Source organism: Pelodiscus sinensis, chromosome 32 (genome assembly GCF_049634645.1).
Source record: "Pelodiscus sinensis isolate JC-2024 chromosome 32, ASM4963464v1, whole genome shotgun sequence".
Lineage (NCBI taxonomy): Eukaryota > Metazoa > Chordata > Testudines > Trionychidae > Pelodiscus > Pelodiscus sinensis.
Window position 1 is genome coordinate 10,463,542 of NC_134742.1, and position 20,310 is coordinate 10,483,851.

At 47.7% G+C, this 20,310-nt stretch overlaps 1 protein-coding gene across 1 annotated transcript in view; it reads right to left on the bottom strand.

Annotated features, from left to right (window-relative positions):
* The window catches only part of LOC102463194 (uncharacterized), a 48,193-nt gene that overhangs the window by 14,752 nt on the left and 13,131 nt on the right, over positions 1-20,310 (bottom strand). The window contains 1 exon segment of the mRNA XM_075913381.1: positions 18,423-19,690. Within this exon segment, the coding sequence (XP_075769496.1) occupies positions 18,423-19,690 (1,268 nt within the window).

A 20,310-nucleotide genomic window follows, 5' to 3' on the forward strand; every position in this document is an offset into this window, starting at 1 on the left:
TACCAGCCCTCTCCCCCACCAGATTAGTTTTGCTTTAATAGCTACACAAATGAAATATTTAGCTTCTGTAAATTTGCACACCAACCATAAAGTAGTTTAGCCAGAGTGTTACCCACCAGCTCTGTGATTCTTGGGGAACCAGAACATGGTCACCTGTCAGCCTTGTGCTCTTGGGGAGTCAGGGAGTGACATTCATGGAAAACCATCCCCCTCCCTCAGGCCTCTGCTAGAATCAAAGACAAAGCAAAGAAAAGGCCGGGGAAGACACACCTAGCTGCTTCAGACAAGGGTGATACAATTAAGGAAACACCCCAGCCTCATTTATATTAAAGATGGAACAGAGGGACATCTCATTAGCATACAGAATGGAGAGCAGCTCTTCCAAGCCAGGAACCGCACTGAACTATGGGACACCGAAAGCAGAGAAGCACTGCCTGATGGGAAATCCCTGCTCCAGATGCTAATGAACCTAGGCCTGCCCACACCCAAATTAGTCATTATCAGACCAATTCTAGTAACGATCCTATTGACATCTAAAATACTGAAACTGCCTAGTTGCATTGTGAGCTCGTTCAAGGAACATCCCCCATAACCAGGGGTGATCAGTCTCTATTGTCTCTCCTCTTTCTCTTTGAACGATCTCTATAAAACTCCTATCCTTGCCCCAAGAAAACTGTTCTGATACCTGGACTTAAACTGCATCAGTTCCATTGAGACTTCTTCATCTCCTGTCTGATCGTGCTGGGGGCTCTGTTCTGCTTGTCTCCTGCCCTCTGGACCCCCCGGCTCCCATCATCATCTAGGAACCTCGATCAGTGCAAGCTCCATGGAGTGGTGAGATCTCTCCCTCTCTCATCAACTATCTCTCTAAGCATAGCCTCCTGACCCTGCCCTATGTAAACTGTTATATGGTTATTTAATATTGTAATTGTTAGATTTAATATTGTAACTGTTTGATATCTATTCACTACTCAGAAATAAATCACTTTCATTGTTAAACTGGTTGCTTCTCTCTCTTTCTTTCTCTTTTGCTCACTCTTCCTTAAGGGGCGGTGTTTTGGCTTCCCCATTCGCTCTGCAACAACGCTTCTTGTACCCAAGCAAAAGATCCCTGTAGTGCCCAAAATCCTGTGGGGTTTGCTCATCGTGTGGTTTACCAGTGAATGACTGTGGTGTGACAGTGGGGATAGGGGGTGCTGAACCTGGGGGCTTATGAGGATGGCAGCTTAAAGTGCTGTTTAATCCAGCCCACGGAGTCCAAAGGCACATGAGGGTGCAGTGTGGCATTGCTGTGAAACCCAGCCAGCTGAGTCCAGGGACATATGAGGGGGTCAGCTTGTGAGTGCTGAGTACCCAGTCCTCTCAGACGTGCTCTGTTAGTGGGTGTGAGTGTCTGTGTGTGTTGCCAAGGTGGGAAGAACCCCATCCTGAGGAACCTAGTTCCTGCAGGAGAGCTCCAGTGGGAGGGAGAATTGGCAGCAGGGAGAATTCAGCTCCATATGAGAGCACAAGTAAGCACCAACAGCACACTGATAGAATTGTTAACCTTCCCCCAGTCCCATGAGGGTAACCCTGATAAATGAGCATACCCCAGAGTATTGGGCAAATCTGGTAACAAGAGATAATAAGAAATCTATAAGTAACAACACGAGCAAGTGAGACATCAGCATATTTAAGTAAAGATGCCCACAACAATGAAGAAACTAGTAACCTCACCATTGCAATAACAGCTATTTGCCCTGCTACTCATTAATGCCTAATGCCTTAAAAAGCCTCAAGAATTATAAAATTGCATAAGTTAACAATTAAACATCTGTGAACCATGCTTAGTCCTATAAGAGAAACAGTGACTCTAGTCAATGTAACCTCCTTCAAGTCACATACATAGAACAAATACACGCTAACAGCAATGGAACTGCCCCTCCTTCACACATAATGATTTTGTTTATTGTAACAACATGAACACTACGAAGACAAAGAATACACAGTCCTCTGAGTTAAAGTTTGTATAGAATATTGTGAAAAAGAAGCTAAACACTAACATCAAGCCACTGAAGTTAGACCTACTGACTCCCACGAAAGCTTACCACTTACTGATTTGAGTTTGTCAGTTCTCAGCAAGATACCATGGATTGCTTCAGTTTACTCTTATAGTTCTTTTCTCTTGACTTTGGGGTTCTCTTTAACCCACTAGGTTAAATACAAAAGCCCAGACAAAAGTAACCCCTAAAGCATGGCTGTCATTTGTTAAACAATAGCCATTGCTAACTTGCCCTCATTTAGATATTATTAACCAAGTCCTTAAAGACAAAATAGAGCCTCCCAATTGTGCATCATGCCCTGAACAGACCCCTGTCCCAGAACCAGGACAACTGTCACTAGTCCTTACCTTAGTGATGTTCCACACTAGTATAGACCAGCTGTGTGCTAGACTGGCTAATCAAATTAGCAAGTGCCTGATTAAGCAACGAAAAAGCTTAGCAAATACCATCGCAGATTAGTTTAAGCCTAGAAACTCTGTCAGCAACACTTATGTCATAGCCCAGAAATTGTATGAAAATCCAAACTAGTAGATGCAGTAATATCCAGTGCTCGTAAAAGCCTAGACACCAGCCAAGCCAACCGATTGATCCTGAATAGTTTGAAAGATCTGTCCAGCTCTGTGTCCACTTCACTAGACCTAACCAGATATTTGGACCAGAGATGAATTAGATTGTTAATTAATAAAACTAAATTAAAAGTATTAGAAAGCCAGTATTGAAGAATAAGATAGCTTTAACCACCCAGCCCTTATAGTAGTGAGTCCCCATCTCCCCTGTGTCTACCCATGAGAGTAAAGAAGTAGAGAATCCATAAAGACCCAAAAGCCCACCTAGACAGAGCATAGTATAACCTTTTGTTTTTAGCACCTCTGAAAATTCCTCACTCAGATCAGAATAGTAACCTCCCTGCCTGTACCAAAGCAAGAGCATATAGATAGAGTCGAGAGTATTGCTTATTCTGAAAGTGTAAGAGCCTTCCTATACCCAGAGATTGTTGCACCCACTTTGATAAAGAATTTTTATGTACCTGCCCATTTAACATCATGACGAATCTGCCTAGGTTTGATGTGGTTGTCTCAGAGAAACAAAAACATCGAGCTAGTCCAAATAAACAGTACCCACTGGTGTTTGACTACCCAAACAGATCACTCCATCCTGCCCCTCTACATATCCGTCTGTGTGTATAACAGCCCCTCGCCAGATGATCCTGACCGTCGATGGAATGCGGCTCTATCGCACTTCAGCAGTGATGAGTAACCTAACATGAGATTCTAAGTAGCACAGCAGAAGTAAGTACCTAGAGGAGGGTTTACTAGCCCTGCAAGCGAAGATCGAAAATTTAGTAGCCAATGCCCAAAGATATATCGAAGCTAGCCGTCTGAAGTATACACAGATAAAGAAACACAGTAGACCATGCCAAACACCTACCTCTGCAGCACTCGACCAAGCAGTAAAAGTCAAGTCTATTATCATAAACAGCGCCAGTAAAGTGATGAAATATCTTAAAGATAGAGTTGAATAGTGTTTGTCAAATTATGTAAGAAGTTTCGATTATAACATTTATAACAGTGCTAGTGCTGTACTCATACTTCCAGAGTAAATTAAAACCCCTTAAATTGTATTTAACCTAGTGGGTTAAAGAGAACCCCAAAGTCAAGAGAAAAGAACTATAAGAGTAAACTGAAGCAATCCATGGTATCTTGCTGAGAACTGACAAACTCAAATCATTAAGTTAGCCTGAGAAGCATGCGCTACATCAGTTGCTGTGACCCTAGTTCCCCTAGCAACCACATTACAAAAAAGCCTCACTTTGATAAAGCTAGTACCAAACAACTAAACAACCGCGCAAGATTGTTTTTATAGTTTGCTTTATTCCTAAGAAATAACCTTAGTTCCAAAAGAGCTAGCTAGCTTTTAGCTCAGAAGATAAAGACACTTATGTCCATCAGTGAAAGACCGCTCTAAAAAGACCTTTACCAAGTTTTGCTAGCCACCAACACCGCTGTGATGTGCCAAGAACTGATTGTTAGCCAATGCTTCTCACTGCAAAAAGATCCCTCCATCTCGAAATGATCCTACCCCGAGTGCTGATAAGCCTCTCTCTTCTAGTCCTGCTTTCCTATCTGCTAGACACCAGAAGAACCAAAATATTACAAAGCGATGTGCTAGTAACCTCTCCCCTGCATGATGCTGAACCACGACTGTTTCAAGAAAAAAAAAAGAAAAGTCCGCTCCTCTAACACCGTCAAAGCCCAAAGATTTCTGACTACAAAAAGACATTAATAACTGACCCTAGTGAAAAAAGTGAAGTATTGTATATTGCCAAGGAGAAACTTGTAAAAGTAGTTTAAGTTTCTCCCTTTGATCTGGATTCTGTGCTTATAGACAGGTACCATTAGCATGTACCTGCCCTGCCTAATTTAGTTACTAATTATAATATGTTGTGTTATGTTACTAAAATTATAGAACAGCCCCATCATAGAATTATATCTCACGTGTTGTGTTATGTTACTAAAATTATAGAACAGCCCCATCATAGAATTATATTAGAAATAGTAATGATTATATTGCTTTTGCTTATTAAAAGTTTCATATTTAATTGTTATTGTAAAAGACGTAGTAATAAAAATAGCTTTTAAGTTTGTACTAATGATGTAATGTTTAATAAAAATAAAAGTTTAGGAAAGTAGTTGTGCTGTAAGCACAAAAGGGGGGATTGTGGAAGCAGGAAAAAAGAATAAGAGAATTTTTGTGCAGCCATCTTGGTCTTGTTAACAAGAGAGCAAGAGTCAGGCTAAGTCTATGGCCTGACAACGCGAGATCTGTAATTAGACGCTGCCTTTGCCTCTCGCCTCCATACGGAGATAAGGATAGAACGCTGACTCTAGCAAGGACCTTGAGATTAAGAGCATCTGAGTGGAACTAAATAACTGTTAGCCATTAGTGTTTGTAATGAGGAGACTAATTGTTATTGTTATTATATCTAATAAACAGTATATAAACTGCTTCATAATTGCTTGTATTTGAAGATCTGCCTCGGGGGGGGGGGGCTTCCCCCCCCCGTCCGAACCAGTTTTTCCCTTGCTGCAGCTCGTAATAAAACTGCCTCTGGCTACTTGTTGCTTACAAACTCAGAGTGAAGACAATGTTTTCTTCCACAAAGGCCCCAAAGGGTGGGGCCCACACAGCAATACAGAAATACATTTGGGCTGTGTCTAGACTGGAAAGTTTTTCCGCAAAATCATCTGATTTTGAGGAAAAACTTGCCAGCTGTCTACACTGGCCGCTTGAATTTCCAGAAAACCACTGACAATCTCATGTAAAATCATCAGTTCCTATCCGGAAATACTATGCTGCTTCCGTTCGGGCAAAAGTCTTTTTCCGAAAGACTTTTGCGCAAAAGGGCCAGTGTAGACAGCACAGTACTGTTTTCCGCAAAAAAGCCCCGATCGTGAAAATGGCGATCGGGGCTTTTTTGCAGAAAACCATGTCTAGATTGGCCACGGATGCTTTTCTGCAAAAAGTGCTTTTGCGGAAAAGCATCCTGCCAATCTAGATGCGATTTTTCCAAAAATGCTTTTAACAGAAAACTTTTCCGTTAAAAGCATTTTCGGAAAATCATGCCAGTGTAGACGTAGCCTTGCTGTTTGCTTTGTTTACATTCAGGATTTTGGGGTGTGTCACTTGTGGGGCTTTGAATTCTTGGAGTTATATATTTATGCTTAGTTAAAAAAAACCCAACAACATAGAAATTGCCTTTTGAGGAGCATTTCATGCCAGACACGACTAGGCCCCTACGGACAGATGTTTTAAGAGGTTTTAGAACCACATGAAGAAGTATCACGGTGCCCGCAACCTCGAAAACGTCTGGTTGGTGAATATTTGGGAACCAGGTTCTGTACACCCCCGAGGCACAAAAAGAACAGGCAGGTGCTGGAGAGACAGACCAAATAACTGGCTGCAAGCCCCATGGGTGGCTGGAAGGAAATTGTAGGAGATTTGAGGGAAGCCCAGGAAGTCACTCAGCACTGCACTCCCATGACAGCAGCGCCACAGAAACAGGAAAAGTCCCAGCACAACCCTGGGGGAGTTTATTGGAGCCACGGGCCACTCTGACTAGTTTTCAATCAAAAATATGAATTCTCCAGCCCCCTCCCCACAGTGACAAAGCGGTTGAGGATGGAGAGCTCAGCGTCAAAACAATGGGAACTATAATTCTGGGAAAGGGGGGAGGAAAAGTCCTTCTGCCCCCCTCCCTCTAGTTTTGCAGCTGGCTCAGCCCATGGGGCAGGGGGGAGTTTTATCCTCCCCATTCCTGAGTCACCCTCTGCCCTGGCTGCAGGGCCTGGAGCTCGGATCCTCCCCGCCTCTGGTTCCTCCTCCTCCGTCCTGCGCACGCTGGGAGCAGCCCGGGACCAAACCTTTCCCCTGCAGCGCGGGGGCACCGGGGCGCCGCTCCTGGGGGGTGTCTCTTACTTGCCCCCCAAGCGCTGCCCGCCTCGCTTCCTTCCTGCAGCCGGGCCGGAGCCAGCAGCGATCGCTTCCCCGCAGCTCCTGCTGCTGCTGCTGGGTCCTAGCGAGACACCCGCCGCGCTGCCCGCATCCCCGGGGTGTTGGGATGTCGCCCGAGCCCGTGGGGGCTGGGTCCCCCTCTCCGGTGAGCCCTGCTCCGGCTCTGTCAGCCCCAGGCGGGGGAAACCCTGTGGGGCCAGGCTGGGTCCCAGGAGACGAGGTGGGGGGGCGCTTCTGACCAGGGGTCCCCAATCTTGGCCATGCTCACGGTCCCTTCTGGAATGTTAGGGGAGCCCAGGATCTACCCTGCCCGACCCCCGAGGCCCCAAAGCCCCGTCCCCCCACCATCACTGGCTCTGCCCCCCCACACACACTGTTACTGGGCTGGGGTCAGGGGTTGGGGTTCAGGAGGGGGATTGGGTGCTGGCTTTGGGAGGGGTCTCAGGGCGGGGCTTGGGGTGCAGGACAGGGTGTGGGGTGCTGGCACTGGTAAGGGTCACAGGGCTGGATCTTGGGTTGCTGGATCTGGGAGGGGGGTCAGGGTGCAGGAAAGGGTGCTGGATATCAGAGATGGATTGGGGGTGCTGGATCTAGGGGGGTTCAGGGCTGGGGCAACGGTGCAGGCGGGGGTGCTGGATCTTGGTGGGGGTCAAGAGTGCAGGCGGGTGTGCTGGATCTGGAAGAGAGGCAGGGATACAGGAGGGGGGTGCTGGATCTGGGAGGGGGTCAGGGATACAGGAGGGGGGTGCTGGATCTGGAAGAGAGGCAGGGATACAGGAGGGGGGTGCTGGATCTGGAAGAGAGGCAGGGATACAGGAGGGGGGTGCTGGATCTGGAAGAGAGGCAGGGATACAGGAGGGGGGTGCTGGATCTGGGAGGGGGTCAGGGATACAGGAGGGGAGTGCTGGATCTCGGAGGGAGGCAGGGGTGCTGGATCTAGGAGGGAGGCAGGGATACAGGAGGGGGGTGCTGGATCTGGAAGGGAGGCAGGGATACAGGAGGGGGGTGCTGGATCTGGAAGGGAGGCAGGGATACAGGAGGGGGGTGCTGGATCTGGGAGGGAGGCAGGGATACAGGAGGGGGTGCTGGATCTGGGAGGGAGGCAGGGATACAGGAGGGGGTGCTGGATCTGGAAGGGAGGCAGGGGTGCTGGATCTGGGAGGGGTCAGGGTGCAGGAGGGGGATTGGGTGCTGCCTTTGGGAGGGGACTCAGGGTAGGGCTCGGGGTGCAGGACAGGGTGTAGCGTGTAGGTTCTGGGTGGGGGGTCAGGAATGGGGGAGGGGCTGAGGTGCAGAAGAGGGTTTGGGGGGCAGGAGGGAGTATGGAATGCTGACTCTGAGATGGGGCTCAGGGCTGGGGTGGTATTTTGGGGTGCTGGCTCTGGGAGGAGGGTCAGGACGGAGGTAAGGAGTGCCAGGTCTGGAAGCAGGCACAGGGCTGTCAGGCTTGGGGTGCAGGAGAGAGTGTGGGCAGCTGACGGAGGGGTTTCAGGGCTAGGATTTGGGTTGCTGACTCTGGGAGGGGAGGTCTGGGTGCAGGAGGGGGTGCTGGCTCTGGGAGGGAGGGTCTGGGTGCAGGAGGGGGTGCTGGCTCTGGGAGGGTAGACATCGGTATCCACTGATTCACAGGTCCCCTCCCCCATTGCAAGACACTAGCTCAGACCCTTAATCAAATATCGTGTGCAGGAACAGGGGTGGGCTGTGTATGAAGCAGTGCAAAATCCTGGAGAAGTTGTGCCTCAGTTTCCTTGCTTATCCTGAGCTGGGAGATGTCTGCCCAGGTTTACTTGCCCAGTGTGCAGGGAGAAGGTTGGCCTAATTCGAACTATGCTCCTGCAAAGGGAATTCTTTAGCCCTGGCTGGAATTTCTTTTGTCCACATGCACAGTCGCCAGCCACTCCCATCCTCCTCCCCCTACCAAGATTGTGGTGCTTGCCAAAAGGTGTCCCTCGCCAGGGGTCTGGGGAAAGTGAGTGGAAATGTTGGGAAAGGGGTTCAGCAGTGAAAAGTTACGACTAAATGTTAACAAGATGACTGTTTGTGCATTGTGCTTAAAGGCCCAGATCATAGCGGCCCCTTCGTGCACCACCTTTGGAGACATTTCCACAGAGAAGGAAACATCCTAGAACAGAGGTTCCCAACTTTTTCGAGCATACGGACCCCTCTTCAGTCTATTAACATTTCTGCCCCCCCCTTCCTGTGGGAGAAAAAAAGAAAAAAGAGAGAGTGGAAAAAAAGAGACAAAAAAGAGAGGGGAACAAGAAAAAAGAGAGAAAAAAGAGAAAGAGAAAAAGAAAGGATTGGTCCAGCTGCGGTGGGCCTGCTCCTTATTTTTAAACTTTTCACGGCCCCCTTGCAGTACCGGCATGGACCACCAGGAGTCCGCGGACCACAGGTTGGAACCGCTGTTTTAGAAAAAAACTGGGAGGATTGGGTTTGCAAAGTGCTAAATCCCTCAGAGATCAGGAATAACTCTTGGAAAGGGAGCAGAGGAACGGCGAGGACAGCCGGGGCTTTGCCAGGCAGGCCACAGAACACGATTGGGATCATGGAGGATCAGGGTGAAATCCTGAAGCATTTAGCGCAGGAGCACCACGAGCTAACATGGATTTGTGCTGCCACCCCACTGCAGATTCAAAGTTCTTTCTCCAAGGACCTCCCCTCCCATTCCTTTCCCCTCTCTGGGAATCCTAATTTTCTTATGCACTCCACCCCCTCTCCCAGCTTTGAGTAGGGTCCCCAAATATCATAGGATCATAGAATAATAGGACTGGAAGGGACCTCAAGGTCATCGAGTCCAGCCCCCCGCCCTCAAGGCAGGACCAAGCTCCGTCTACACCATCCCTGACAGATGTCTATCCAACCTGTTCTTAAATATCTCCAGAGAGGGAGATTCCACCACCTCCCTTGGCAATTTATTCCAATATTTGACCACCCTGACAATTAGGAATTTTTTCCTAATGTCCAATCTAAACCTCCCCTGCTGCACTTTAAGCCCATTACTCCTTGTTCTGTCCTCAGAAACCAAGAGGAACAAATTTTCTCCTTCCTCCTTGTGACACCCTTTTAGATATTTGAAAACCGCTATCATGTCCCCCCTTAATCTTCTTTTTTCCAAACTAAACAATATGAGCAGGTCTAGGTATGTCTGCACTACAGAGAAGATCAAAGCTGCCACTGTCGATCTTCCAGGGTTCGAATGAGCGGGTCAAATGGAGACACGCTAATTCAAACTCAGAGGGGCGCTCTGGTCGATGTTGGTAGTCCTGCTTCCATGAGGAGTAAGGGAAGAGCGTACTCCCTTCGACTTCCCGCAGTGCGGACAGTGCCAAAAGTTGAGTTACGGTAATTCAACTTCAGCTATGCAATTAACGTAGATGAAGTTGCGTATCCTAATTCAACCTTCTCCCGTAGTGGAGACGTACCCTTTGTGAGTTGTAACCCATTGCTAGCACCTTTCTTGCCAGTTTTGGGGGGTGCTTTCTAGCATTTCAGTGCACTGCTTTCTGAGGAATACAGGTACAGTTTTATAACAGTTCTACGCTTTTATTTACTATTTAAGAATCTCACAGACCAGTCACCGAGATCCCAGATGCAGGTGCTAAAGGTATGTTCCTGGCTATGGTTGCATGGAGGTTAAGGTGCAACTATAACAGAGGTCTATTTCAGTGTCCCTCATTTTCACAAAGTGCACCCTCAAAGCCTTCCCTGATGTGGAACCAGTCCTTTGTGCGCCTGTCAGTGCTCGCGTCTGGATGCTAAATCTCTGAAGCCAAGTGCCGTGCCTCAGGGCTCTGCCCCAGAGCAAACAATTCCCCCTTAGAGTCACACAACTGATGCAAAGTGCAACACATTACAATAACCATGGGGATTGTGCGTGTGTGTGTGTATAAATAGATAAATATTTATATTTAGAGGTTTGTGTCTGTGTGTCTTTCTGCGAGTCCGTTTGTTCAAAACTCATCCTAAACAGTAAGAGCCTAATTTGGTAGGTGGCTTCCACATCTCCTAACTTTAAAGCAAAGTCAGGGTTTGGTTGTGCCGGGAAAATGGGATTGCTTCTCACAAAATCATACAGAAAAGAGACAGATTCACCCGCTTTCTGTAACATAGAAAGGGAGGGGCTGTTGTTCAGAGGGACACGACACAGAGCGTCCACTGGGGGCACATGGGGTAAGTAACCCCCCTACCCCCAACCCTTCCCCCCAGTCCTTAGTTGCATTGCTGGGGAGAAAAAAAGCCCTCCCCCCAGAGGTGGCCTGGGAGGGAGGGAAAAAAAGGCCTTGGTGGTCATGGGGGATTTTTGGGGAAAGAAAGTGCCCCCGGCAGCTGAGGGAGGGGCTGGGGGGAGAGAAAAAGCCCCGGCAGTCAGAAAGGGGGAGGGGACCTGGGGCAGAGAAAAGGTCCCTGGCAGCTGGGAGCAACCACCCTGAGTCCCTCCTCATCCCCCAACCATCCCTCTCGCACCATCCAGCCTCCTGCACTCCCCCTTCCTCACATCCCCAAGACCATGCCCTGATGCCTGCACCCTCCTCACCATCAGTCCTTCGAATATATTAAATATATATGGACCTAACCTCCATGAATCTATCTAGCTCTTTTTTGAATCCTGTTAAAGTTCTAGCCTTCACCGCATCCTCTGGCAAGGAGTTCCACAGGTTGACTGTGTGCTGAGTGAAGAAAAACTGCCTTTTGTTTGTTTTAAACCTGCTACCTCTATTTCATTTGGTGACCCCCTCGTTCTTATATTGTGGAAATAAGTAAATAACTTTTTCTTATTCACTTTTTCCACACCAGTCATGATTTTATAGACCTCTACCCTATCCTCCTCTTAGTCTCCTCTTTTCTAAGCTGAAAAGTCCAAGACTTTTTAATCTCTCTTCATATGGGGTTACAGGATGCTTCCCACAGGTATAGAATATCACAATCACATTTTACTGTCCCTGCTCCCACTTTTATAGCATCTGTTTAATTCAGCCCATAAGGGACAACATGTCCAAACACGCAATATTTTTCACCAGGGCCCAGAGTGATGTCAAAATATCTGGGAATGAGACAATCCGGCCCCAAAGGGGGAAAACCAGCGACTAACACTCACTAACCATCACTCTGCCGTAGGAGAGGTGATCAGAAGCTCTAGGCTGGTTTCTCACACTCTTGGAAGTAGTGCATAGCTATGAGCGCCGACTTCCATGCAGACTGGCAGAAAACCAGGCAAACAGCCTGAACTAGAGGTATGTTCTGTGCTTTGATTTCACCCAGCCAGTAACAAGTGTCAACTCATGGATCATTATGTCAGTCTTACCCCAGACTTGCAGACAGTCCCTTTCGGTTCTCCAGTCCGTTTTGCTGCCCACACTGGACATTGTGCTATATAAGAACAGCCATACTGGGTCAGACCAAAGGTCCATCCAGCCCAGTATCCTGTCTGCCAACAATGGCCAATACCAGATGCCCCAGAGGGAGGGATCCCAACAGGTAAACCTCACTTGGTCCCTCCCCTGTCTCCCACTTCCAGAGAAACAGAGGCTAAGGGTACCCTTCCTACCCATCCTGGCTAATAGCCAGTGATGGACCTAACCTCCATGAATCTATCTAGCTCTTTTTTGAATCCTGTTAAAGTTCTAGCCTTCACCGCATCCTCTGGCAAGGAGTTCCACAGATACACTGTGTGCTGAGTGAAGAAAAGCTGCCTTTTGTTCGTTTTAAGCCTGTTGCCTCTTTATTTCATTTGGTAACCCCCTCATTCTTATATTGTGGAAATTAGTAAATAACTTTCTTATTCACTTTTTCCACACCAGTCATGATTTTATAGACCTCTATCCTATCCCCCCTTAGTCTCCTCTTTTCTAAGCTGAAAAGTCCAAGTCTTTTTAACCTCTCTTCATATGGGACCTGTTCCAAACCCCTCATCATTTTTGTTGCCCTTTTCTGAACCTTTTCCAATGCCAATATAGCTTTTTTGAGATGAGGTGATCACATCTGTACGCAGTATTCAAGATGTGGGCGTCCCATGGTTTTAAATAGAGGCAATAAGATATTTTCTGTCTTATTCTCTATCCCTTTTTTACTTAAACCCCAAATCACCTCACCTCATGCCACTCCCAGACCCAAGAAAGCAGTCAGTATCCCACATGGGACCCACATGGGTCAGTATCCCAGGTCCACACCGAAGAAGTGCAGGTAGCCAAATCTACAGAAAACTAGCTAAACGTTTCTCAGCTCAGAAAAGTGAGAGTTCTAGGGTACGTCTACACTATCCTCCTAATTCGAACTAGGAGGGTAATGTAGGCATACCGCACTTGCAAATGAAGCCCGGGATTTGAATTTCCCGGGCTTCATTTGCATGAAGCCGGCCGGTGCCATTTTTAAATGCCGGCAGTTCGAACCCCGTGCTGCGCGGCTACACGCGGTACGGAGTAGCTAGTTCGGATTAGGCTTCCTAATCCAAACTAGCTGTACTCCTCGTGGAATGTACTCCAGCGATGAAGGATCTTTCTTTTACTCCATGCTTGCAACGTCCTCTCAGAGAAAACAGGCAGACGGGGTCAGTACTCGTGGGCTTTTCCTCTGATGACAGAGCGGGAGGGACGCATTTTAAGTCTCTGACCTCTGGTAGCCATGCACAATACCCGCTGACTTTGAACTGAACAATTTTCTGATAACGTTCTTCATCTGCTTTCAAGTGGCGGGAGTGGGAGGGGAGGTGTAGGTTGGAGAGTAGGAAAAACTATTTCCCTAGGAGGTGACAAGGAGTCCTGTGACACCTTATAGATTAACAGATTTATTGGAGCATAAACTTTCGTGAGCAAAGATGCATCTGACGAAGTGGGTCTTTGCCCACGAAAGCTTATGCTCCAACACTTCTGTTAGTCTATAAGGTGCCGCAGGACTCCTCATTGCTTTTGCAGATCCAGACTAACACGGCGACCCCTCTGATATTTGTTCCCTAGGAGAGTGGGGAAGCACTGAGATGGGTTCCCTAGGGAGGTGGTGGAATCTCCATCCCTAAAGGTTTTAAAATCCCAGTTTGACAAAGCCCTGGCTGGGATGATTGAGTTGGGATTGGTCCTTCTTTGGGCAGGAGGTTGGTCTCTTCCAGCCCTAGGATTCTCAAGTTGTTTCCTCGTTTGAGGGGATATTCACTTACAGGGTATACGCAATGGAGATGTTGGCTACTACATTATAACTAGGGATGTAAAATCCTGTTTAATCAATTAACCAGATAAACGTTGGGTGGTGGGCTGCTCCACTGATTAATCATTGACATCCCTAATTATAACAAGATATAGGTAAGTGAAAACAATGCTCGTACCATCTCATGAATTGTCATGGAGTTTAAACTAGAGGGCTGTGTCTACACTGGGCCACTGATTCCAGAAAATCAGCCGATTTTCCGGAATAAGCTGCGAGCTGTCTACACTGGCCCTTGAATTTCCGGAAAAGCAACGATGCTCTACTGTACAAAATCAGCCGCTATTCCGGAAAAACTATTCTGCTCCCGCTCGGGCATAAGTCCTTATTCCAGAACACTGTTCCGGAAAAGGGCCAGTGTAGACAGCCCAGTAGTCTTTTCCGGAAAAAAGCCCCGATCGCGAAAATGATGATCAGGGCTCTTTTCTGGAAAAGCGCATCTACATTGGCCACAGCTTTTCCGGAAAAGGGGCTTTTCCGGAAAAGCAGCCTGCCAATGTAGATGCTCTTTTTCCGGAAATACTTATAACGAAAACTATTCTGTTTTAAGCATTTCCGGAAATTCATGCCAGTGTAGACACAGCCGAGATGTAAAATCCCATTGAAAATGCTAACTGGTTAAACTATAGGTTTAACCAGTTAACCAATCCACAGTGTCGCGAAGCTGGGCACCAGTTAGCTAGTCACCCCAGTAATGCAGTGCTTACCAGGTAACCAGTTACCCCTTTATATTCCTAGTTTAAACGCCAACCACACACTATACATTTCACAGTCACTTTGATCTCACTCTGTTGGTCCGCAATGGAGTGCAGGGGCTCCGTGAAAAGTTTAAAAATAAGGATCAGGCCCCCTTTTGTTTTCTCTTTCTCTCTCTTTTCCCCCCCTTGTCTCTTTTCTATTTTTCTCCTCTCTCTTTCCTGTTTCTTTTCTCTCTCTTTTCCTCTTTTTTTCCTTTTGTCTCTTTCCCTGTCTTTTTCCTCGTTCTTTTTCTCTTTTTTTCGCTTTCTCCTTTTTCCTTCTTGTTTTTTCTTTTTTCCTCTTTTCCTCTCTTTTTTTTTCCTCCCACAGGAAAGGGGTGGGGGGTCCATGACATTTTAATAGATTGAAAAGGGGTCCCTATGCTTGAAAAGGTTAGGAACCACTGATCTAGCCTATCCTAACACACAAGTGAAGCGGCCCAGAGCACTGGCATGAGCCTACACTTGTTCTGCCAGAGTCACAGTTTACACCAGGAAACCCGGCAAAGGTTAAAGAGATGGGCCTGCTGATCCTGACCACATGTCCTACCCCAGAGAGACCTTCGGAACTCCCCGCTAGAAACCTGAATGACAGGTGGGCAGCCTGGGATTACAGATCCAGACCCAGGGTTTTTCGCCTCCCACCCATTCTAATGCTGCCACATTCCCAGAATGAATTTTCTCCATCTCTCTGATCCTTCCAGACTACAGAAACCTCTGCACTACTATCCCTCCATGCAGGGATATCCTGGCCAGGCACCTGGACAACCTTCAGGTGTTTACAGACTCTGTGTGGCAAGTAGCCACTGTCCAGGAAGCCTCGGTGTGGGCACAGCTCTGTTTACTATCATCCTGTGATAGCAAGTTAGAGAAATGGTCAGAGGCAAACAGGATGAGGTTTAATAAAGAGAAATGCAAAGTGCTCCACTTAGGAAGGAACAATCAGTTCCATACATACAAGATGAGAAGCGACTGTCTAGGAAGGAGCATGGCAGAAAGGGATCTAGGGGTCATAGTGGACCACAAGTTGAATATGAGTCAACAGTGTGATGCTGTTGCAAAAAAAGCAAATATGATTCTAGGTTGTATCAACAGGTGTGTTGTAAGCAAAACGCGTGAAGTCATTCTGCCGCTCTACTCTGCACTAGTTAGGCCTCAGCTGGAGTACTGTGTCCAGTTCTGGGCGCCACAGTTCAAGAAAGATGTGGAGAAATTGGAAAGGGTACAGAGAAGAGCGACAAGAATGATTAAAGGTCTAGAGAACATGACCTATGAAGCCAGGCTTCATGGACTGGGCTTGTTTAGTTTGGAAAAAAGAGGATTAAGGGGGGACATGATAGCGGTTTTCAAATATCTAAAAGGGTGTCACAAGGAGGAAGGAGAAAATTTGTTCCTCTTGGTTTCTGAGGACAGGACAAGGAGTAATGGGCTTAAAGTGCAGCAGGGGAGGTTTAGATTGGACATTAGGAAAAAATTCCTAACTGTCAGGGTGGTCAAATATTGGAATAAATTGCCAAGGGAGGTGGTGGAATCTCCCTCTCTGGAGATATTTAAGAACAGGTTAGATAGACATCTGTCAGGGATGGTGTAGATGGAGCGTGGTCCTGCCTTGACGGCGGGGGGCTGGACTCGATGACCTCTCGAGGTCCCTTCCAGTCCTATTATTCTATGATTCTATATTCCAGAGCTGCTCTTCAACAATGAAATCGCACATCTCCTTGGGGCCTGTAAGTCCCTTCCCTCTGCCCCACTTGTCCAGCAAATCGCTTACGTGGGTCACATATGCCACATTACGCAGCCCAGCCCCTTTCTTAAGGGATCGAAATTTTACCCAGTAGGTTCCATGTGTGATCTGAAAGGGTGCATCTAGACTTCAGGGCTACGTCTACACTGGCACCCTTTTCCGGAAATGCTTAAAACGGAACAGTTTTCCATTATAAGTATTTCCGGAAAAAGCACGTCTACATTGGCAGGATGCTTTTCCGGAAAAGCACTTTTTCCGGAAAAGCGTCCGTGGCCAAAAAAAAAAGCGTTCTGCAAAAAAGCCCCGATCGTCATTTTCGCAATCGGGGCTTTTTTGCGGAAAACACTACTGTGCTGTCTACACTGGCCTTTTTCGGAACAGTTTTCTGGAAAAAGGACTTTTGCCCGAACGGGAGCAGCATAGTATTTCCGGAAAATCGGCTGATTTCTTACAGTAGATCGTCAGTGCTTTTCCGGAAATTCAAGGGGTCAGTGTAGACAGCTGGCAAGTTATTCCGGAAAAGCGGCTGATTTTCTGGAATAAGTGGCCAGTGTAGACACAGCCCAGGGTTTTTCCGGATAAATGGCCATTTTTCTGAAAAAAATTCGCGTACATCCACAGTGCAATCGCGTTCTTTCGAAAGAAAATTGAAAGAACGCGGGGATTTTTCTGACATTAGTAAACCTCATTCTACGAAGAAGAATGCCTTTTCTGAAAGAGCTCTTTCAGAAAAAGGCGTGTGGATGCAGAAGAGGGAGTTTTCTCGCAAGAAGAGGCCTCCAGGAAAAAGCACAGGTGCCCTGGTGTCCATTCCGCCCATAGTAATCACCGCTTACATGCAACAGAGCGTCCAATGAGTGTGGATGCTTTTCTTTCGAAAAAACAGATTGCTTTTTTGATGTGCTTTTGCCATGTGGACGCTCTCTTTCAGAAAAGGTTTTTTCAGAAGATCTCTTCCAGAAAAGCTTCTTCCGAAAGAAGCCTGCAATCTAGACGTACCCAAACTCTTAAAACCAAAGTTGAAAACTGACCAGAGTCTGAAGCATCGTGAATCAGCATCTTACCGGTGGACACCATGAGGGCCCCAGGGGCTACAACATGGGGATCCACGCCCTGCTGGCAGGAGCGTGGGGCCCCCCACAAGGAGGCAGTGCTGGAAGCCTGCTGTGTCCGTCCACGCTACTCCCACCTCATGAGATGGCTGATGGTCTCCGACGCCATGAGGTGGTCCCGGGAGATCATGGAGCACATCCTAGGCCACCGCCAATACCAAGAGAAGTGACGGTCCCTGCCACATCGGACTCACCATACGGACACAGGACCTTTGCCTTTTCTGACACTACTGACAAGGGACACCGAGTGACAGAGACTATTGACAAGGGACACGGTCAGGAAAAGCTCCCATCGCCCTCCCTGACTCGGGACTCTGCTACTAAAGAGCCACATGAAGTTGTGCACCAAGGAAGGTCACCCACTTCTTTCCCCTTTAGGCTTTCGTTCTTTCCACCGGTGCCAGAAAAGATCGTCGATGAGGGATGCTCATGACCAAACGTGACCACTGCCAAGGACCCAGGTCAGGGACAGGGCCTGCAGCCTCCCTGACCGACTATGTATTTCCTGCAAATCCACCCATTATGGACGACAAGGGACGACACAGGTGGACCATGAGGGGGCAAGGCGAAGCCTCCGTTTCTGTACCTGGCAGACTATGTTTTTATTGTTTCAGGAAGACCACGGGACCAAAGAGGACCGAGGATACTTCACATCGTGGGGCGCGCTCCACCCATGAAACTATGAACTTTGCCAGAGACTTCGCTCTGTGGATGGCAGCCCCGAGAACCCTTATGGCCTGACTTTTATAAACCACCCCACCTACACCCAGGACAAGGCGGGTTACACCTATTGGTTTTAATGTGTATCATGCTTCCTTGTTTCCCCTTATAACCCATCACTGACTCTGGATTCACTTTACCTTCTGTTGTGAACTTGGACACGCCTGGACTTTGTCTGAACCATTCGCTGCAAAAAAAAACTTTTCAATCTCTTCTTCCAGGTCTTTAATAACAAAAGTTCACTTTTCACAGCTAATGTGGAATGGAACCTACTCACCATTGACACATTTCTAATATGTCTCTAAAGGGTGAATCAGCCAATTAGGCTGCATGTTGCTTACGCCTTTCTTGGGAAGAGTCACAAAATTTTAGGCCCTGTGTGAATTCTTCTATGCGTACTGAGGTGTGACTTCTGTATGTAGCTTTTCCCACAGTCTGAGCACTTAAAGGGTCTCTCCCCAGTGTGGATTCTCTGATGATTTACAAGAATGGATCTCTGTATGAAACTTTTTCCACAGTCTAAGCACTTATGGGGTTTCTCGCCTGAGTGGATTGACTGATGTCTAACAAGGTCTGACCTCCGTATGAAACTTTTCCCACAGTCCAAGCACTGATGGGGCTTTTCTCCGGTGTGAATAGCCTGATGTCTAACAAACTCCGACCTCCATATGAAATTTTTCCCACAGACTAAACACTTATGGATTGTCTCTCCCGTGTGGTTTGCCTGATGTTTATGAAGGGCTGACTTGACCCTGAAACTTTTCCCACAGTCCAAACACTTGTGGGGTCTCTCTCCTGTGTGGATTCTCTGATGAGCAACAAGGTCTGACCTCTGTACAAAACTTTTCCCACAGTCTAAGCACTTGTGAGGTCTCTCTGCAATGTGGATTGCCAGATGCCTGACGAGGTCTGATCTCCGTGTGAAACTTTTCCCACACTCCAAGCACTTATGGGGTCTCTCCCCAGTGTGGATCCTTTGATGGTTTACAAGAGTTGATCTCAGCCTGAAACATTTCCCACACTCCAGACACTGATGGGGCTTCTCTCCTGTGTGGATTACCTGATGTTTCACAAGGTCTGACCTCTGTATGTAACTTTTCCCACAATCTAAGCACTTATGGGGTCTCTTTCCTGTATGATTCTTCTGCCGTGTGACTGGTGCCCATTTCCCATTCAAACAGTTCCCACACTTCAGGAACTGACAGGGTTTCTCTCCTGGGTGGTTTCTCCCTTGGTTATTAAGGTCTGAGCAGGGATTGAAGCTTTCTCCACAGTCCAAGCTTTGAAGGGGTTTCTCTCCGGAATGGATTGTCCCAGGTGTCTCGAGGTGGGATCTCAGAATGAAGCCTCCCCCACACTGCAGGCACTGGTGGGATTTCTCTTCTTTGGGATCAGTCTGCTGGGCCGTGGGATCCTTGTCTCCTCTCCCAGATGTATGCACTTTCTTCCTCGGGTAGTTTCCCAGAAGCCTCTCTGAGCTGCGCCAATGTCCCCAGGCTTCATTCTGTTCCAAGTACGGTGGAAAAGTCCCTGTAGCTGGTACCACAAAGGGCCATTCTGGGTCCATTTCCTCATAAACTTCCTTCTGTTGATTCCTTTCCTCCATCTCACTTGCATTCTCATCACCTGCTGGGAGAGAGAGACAATCCAGGCAGGAGTCACTGAGCTGGGGAGAAAGAGGAACAGCACCAAGGGAAATCCCAACCCACTGAAATTGCACAGATGGAGCAATGGGATTCTATATGCACTTCACACACACACGCACACACACACACGCACTTCTCTCACACACACGCACTTCTCTCACACACGCACGCACTTCTCTCTCTTACACGCACTTACGCACTTCACACACACGCACACTTCTCTCTCACACACACGCACTTCTCTCTCACACACACACACACACACATGCACTTCTCTCACACACACTTCTCACACACGCACTTCTCTCTCACACGCACTCACGCACTTCACACACACACGCACACTTCTCTCTCACACACACGCTCTTCTCTCACACACACGCACTTCTCTCACACACACGCTCTTCTCTCACACACACACACGCACTTCTCACACACGCACTTCACACACACACGCACTTCTCTCTCACACACGCACGCACTTCTCTCTCTCACACACTTCACACACACACTTCTGTCACACACACACACACACACACACACACACACACACACACACACACACACACTCAGGGTAGGAAGCACAGGACGGAAATGCCTGCC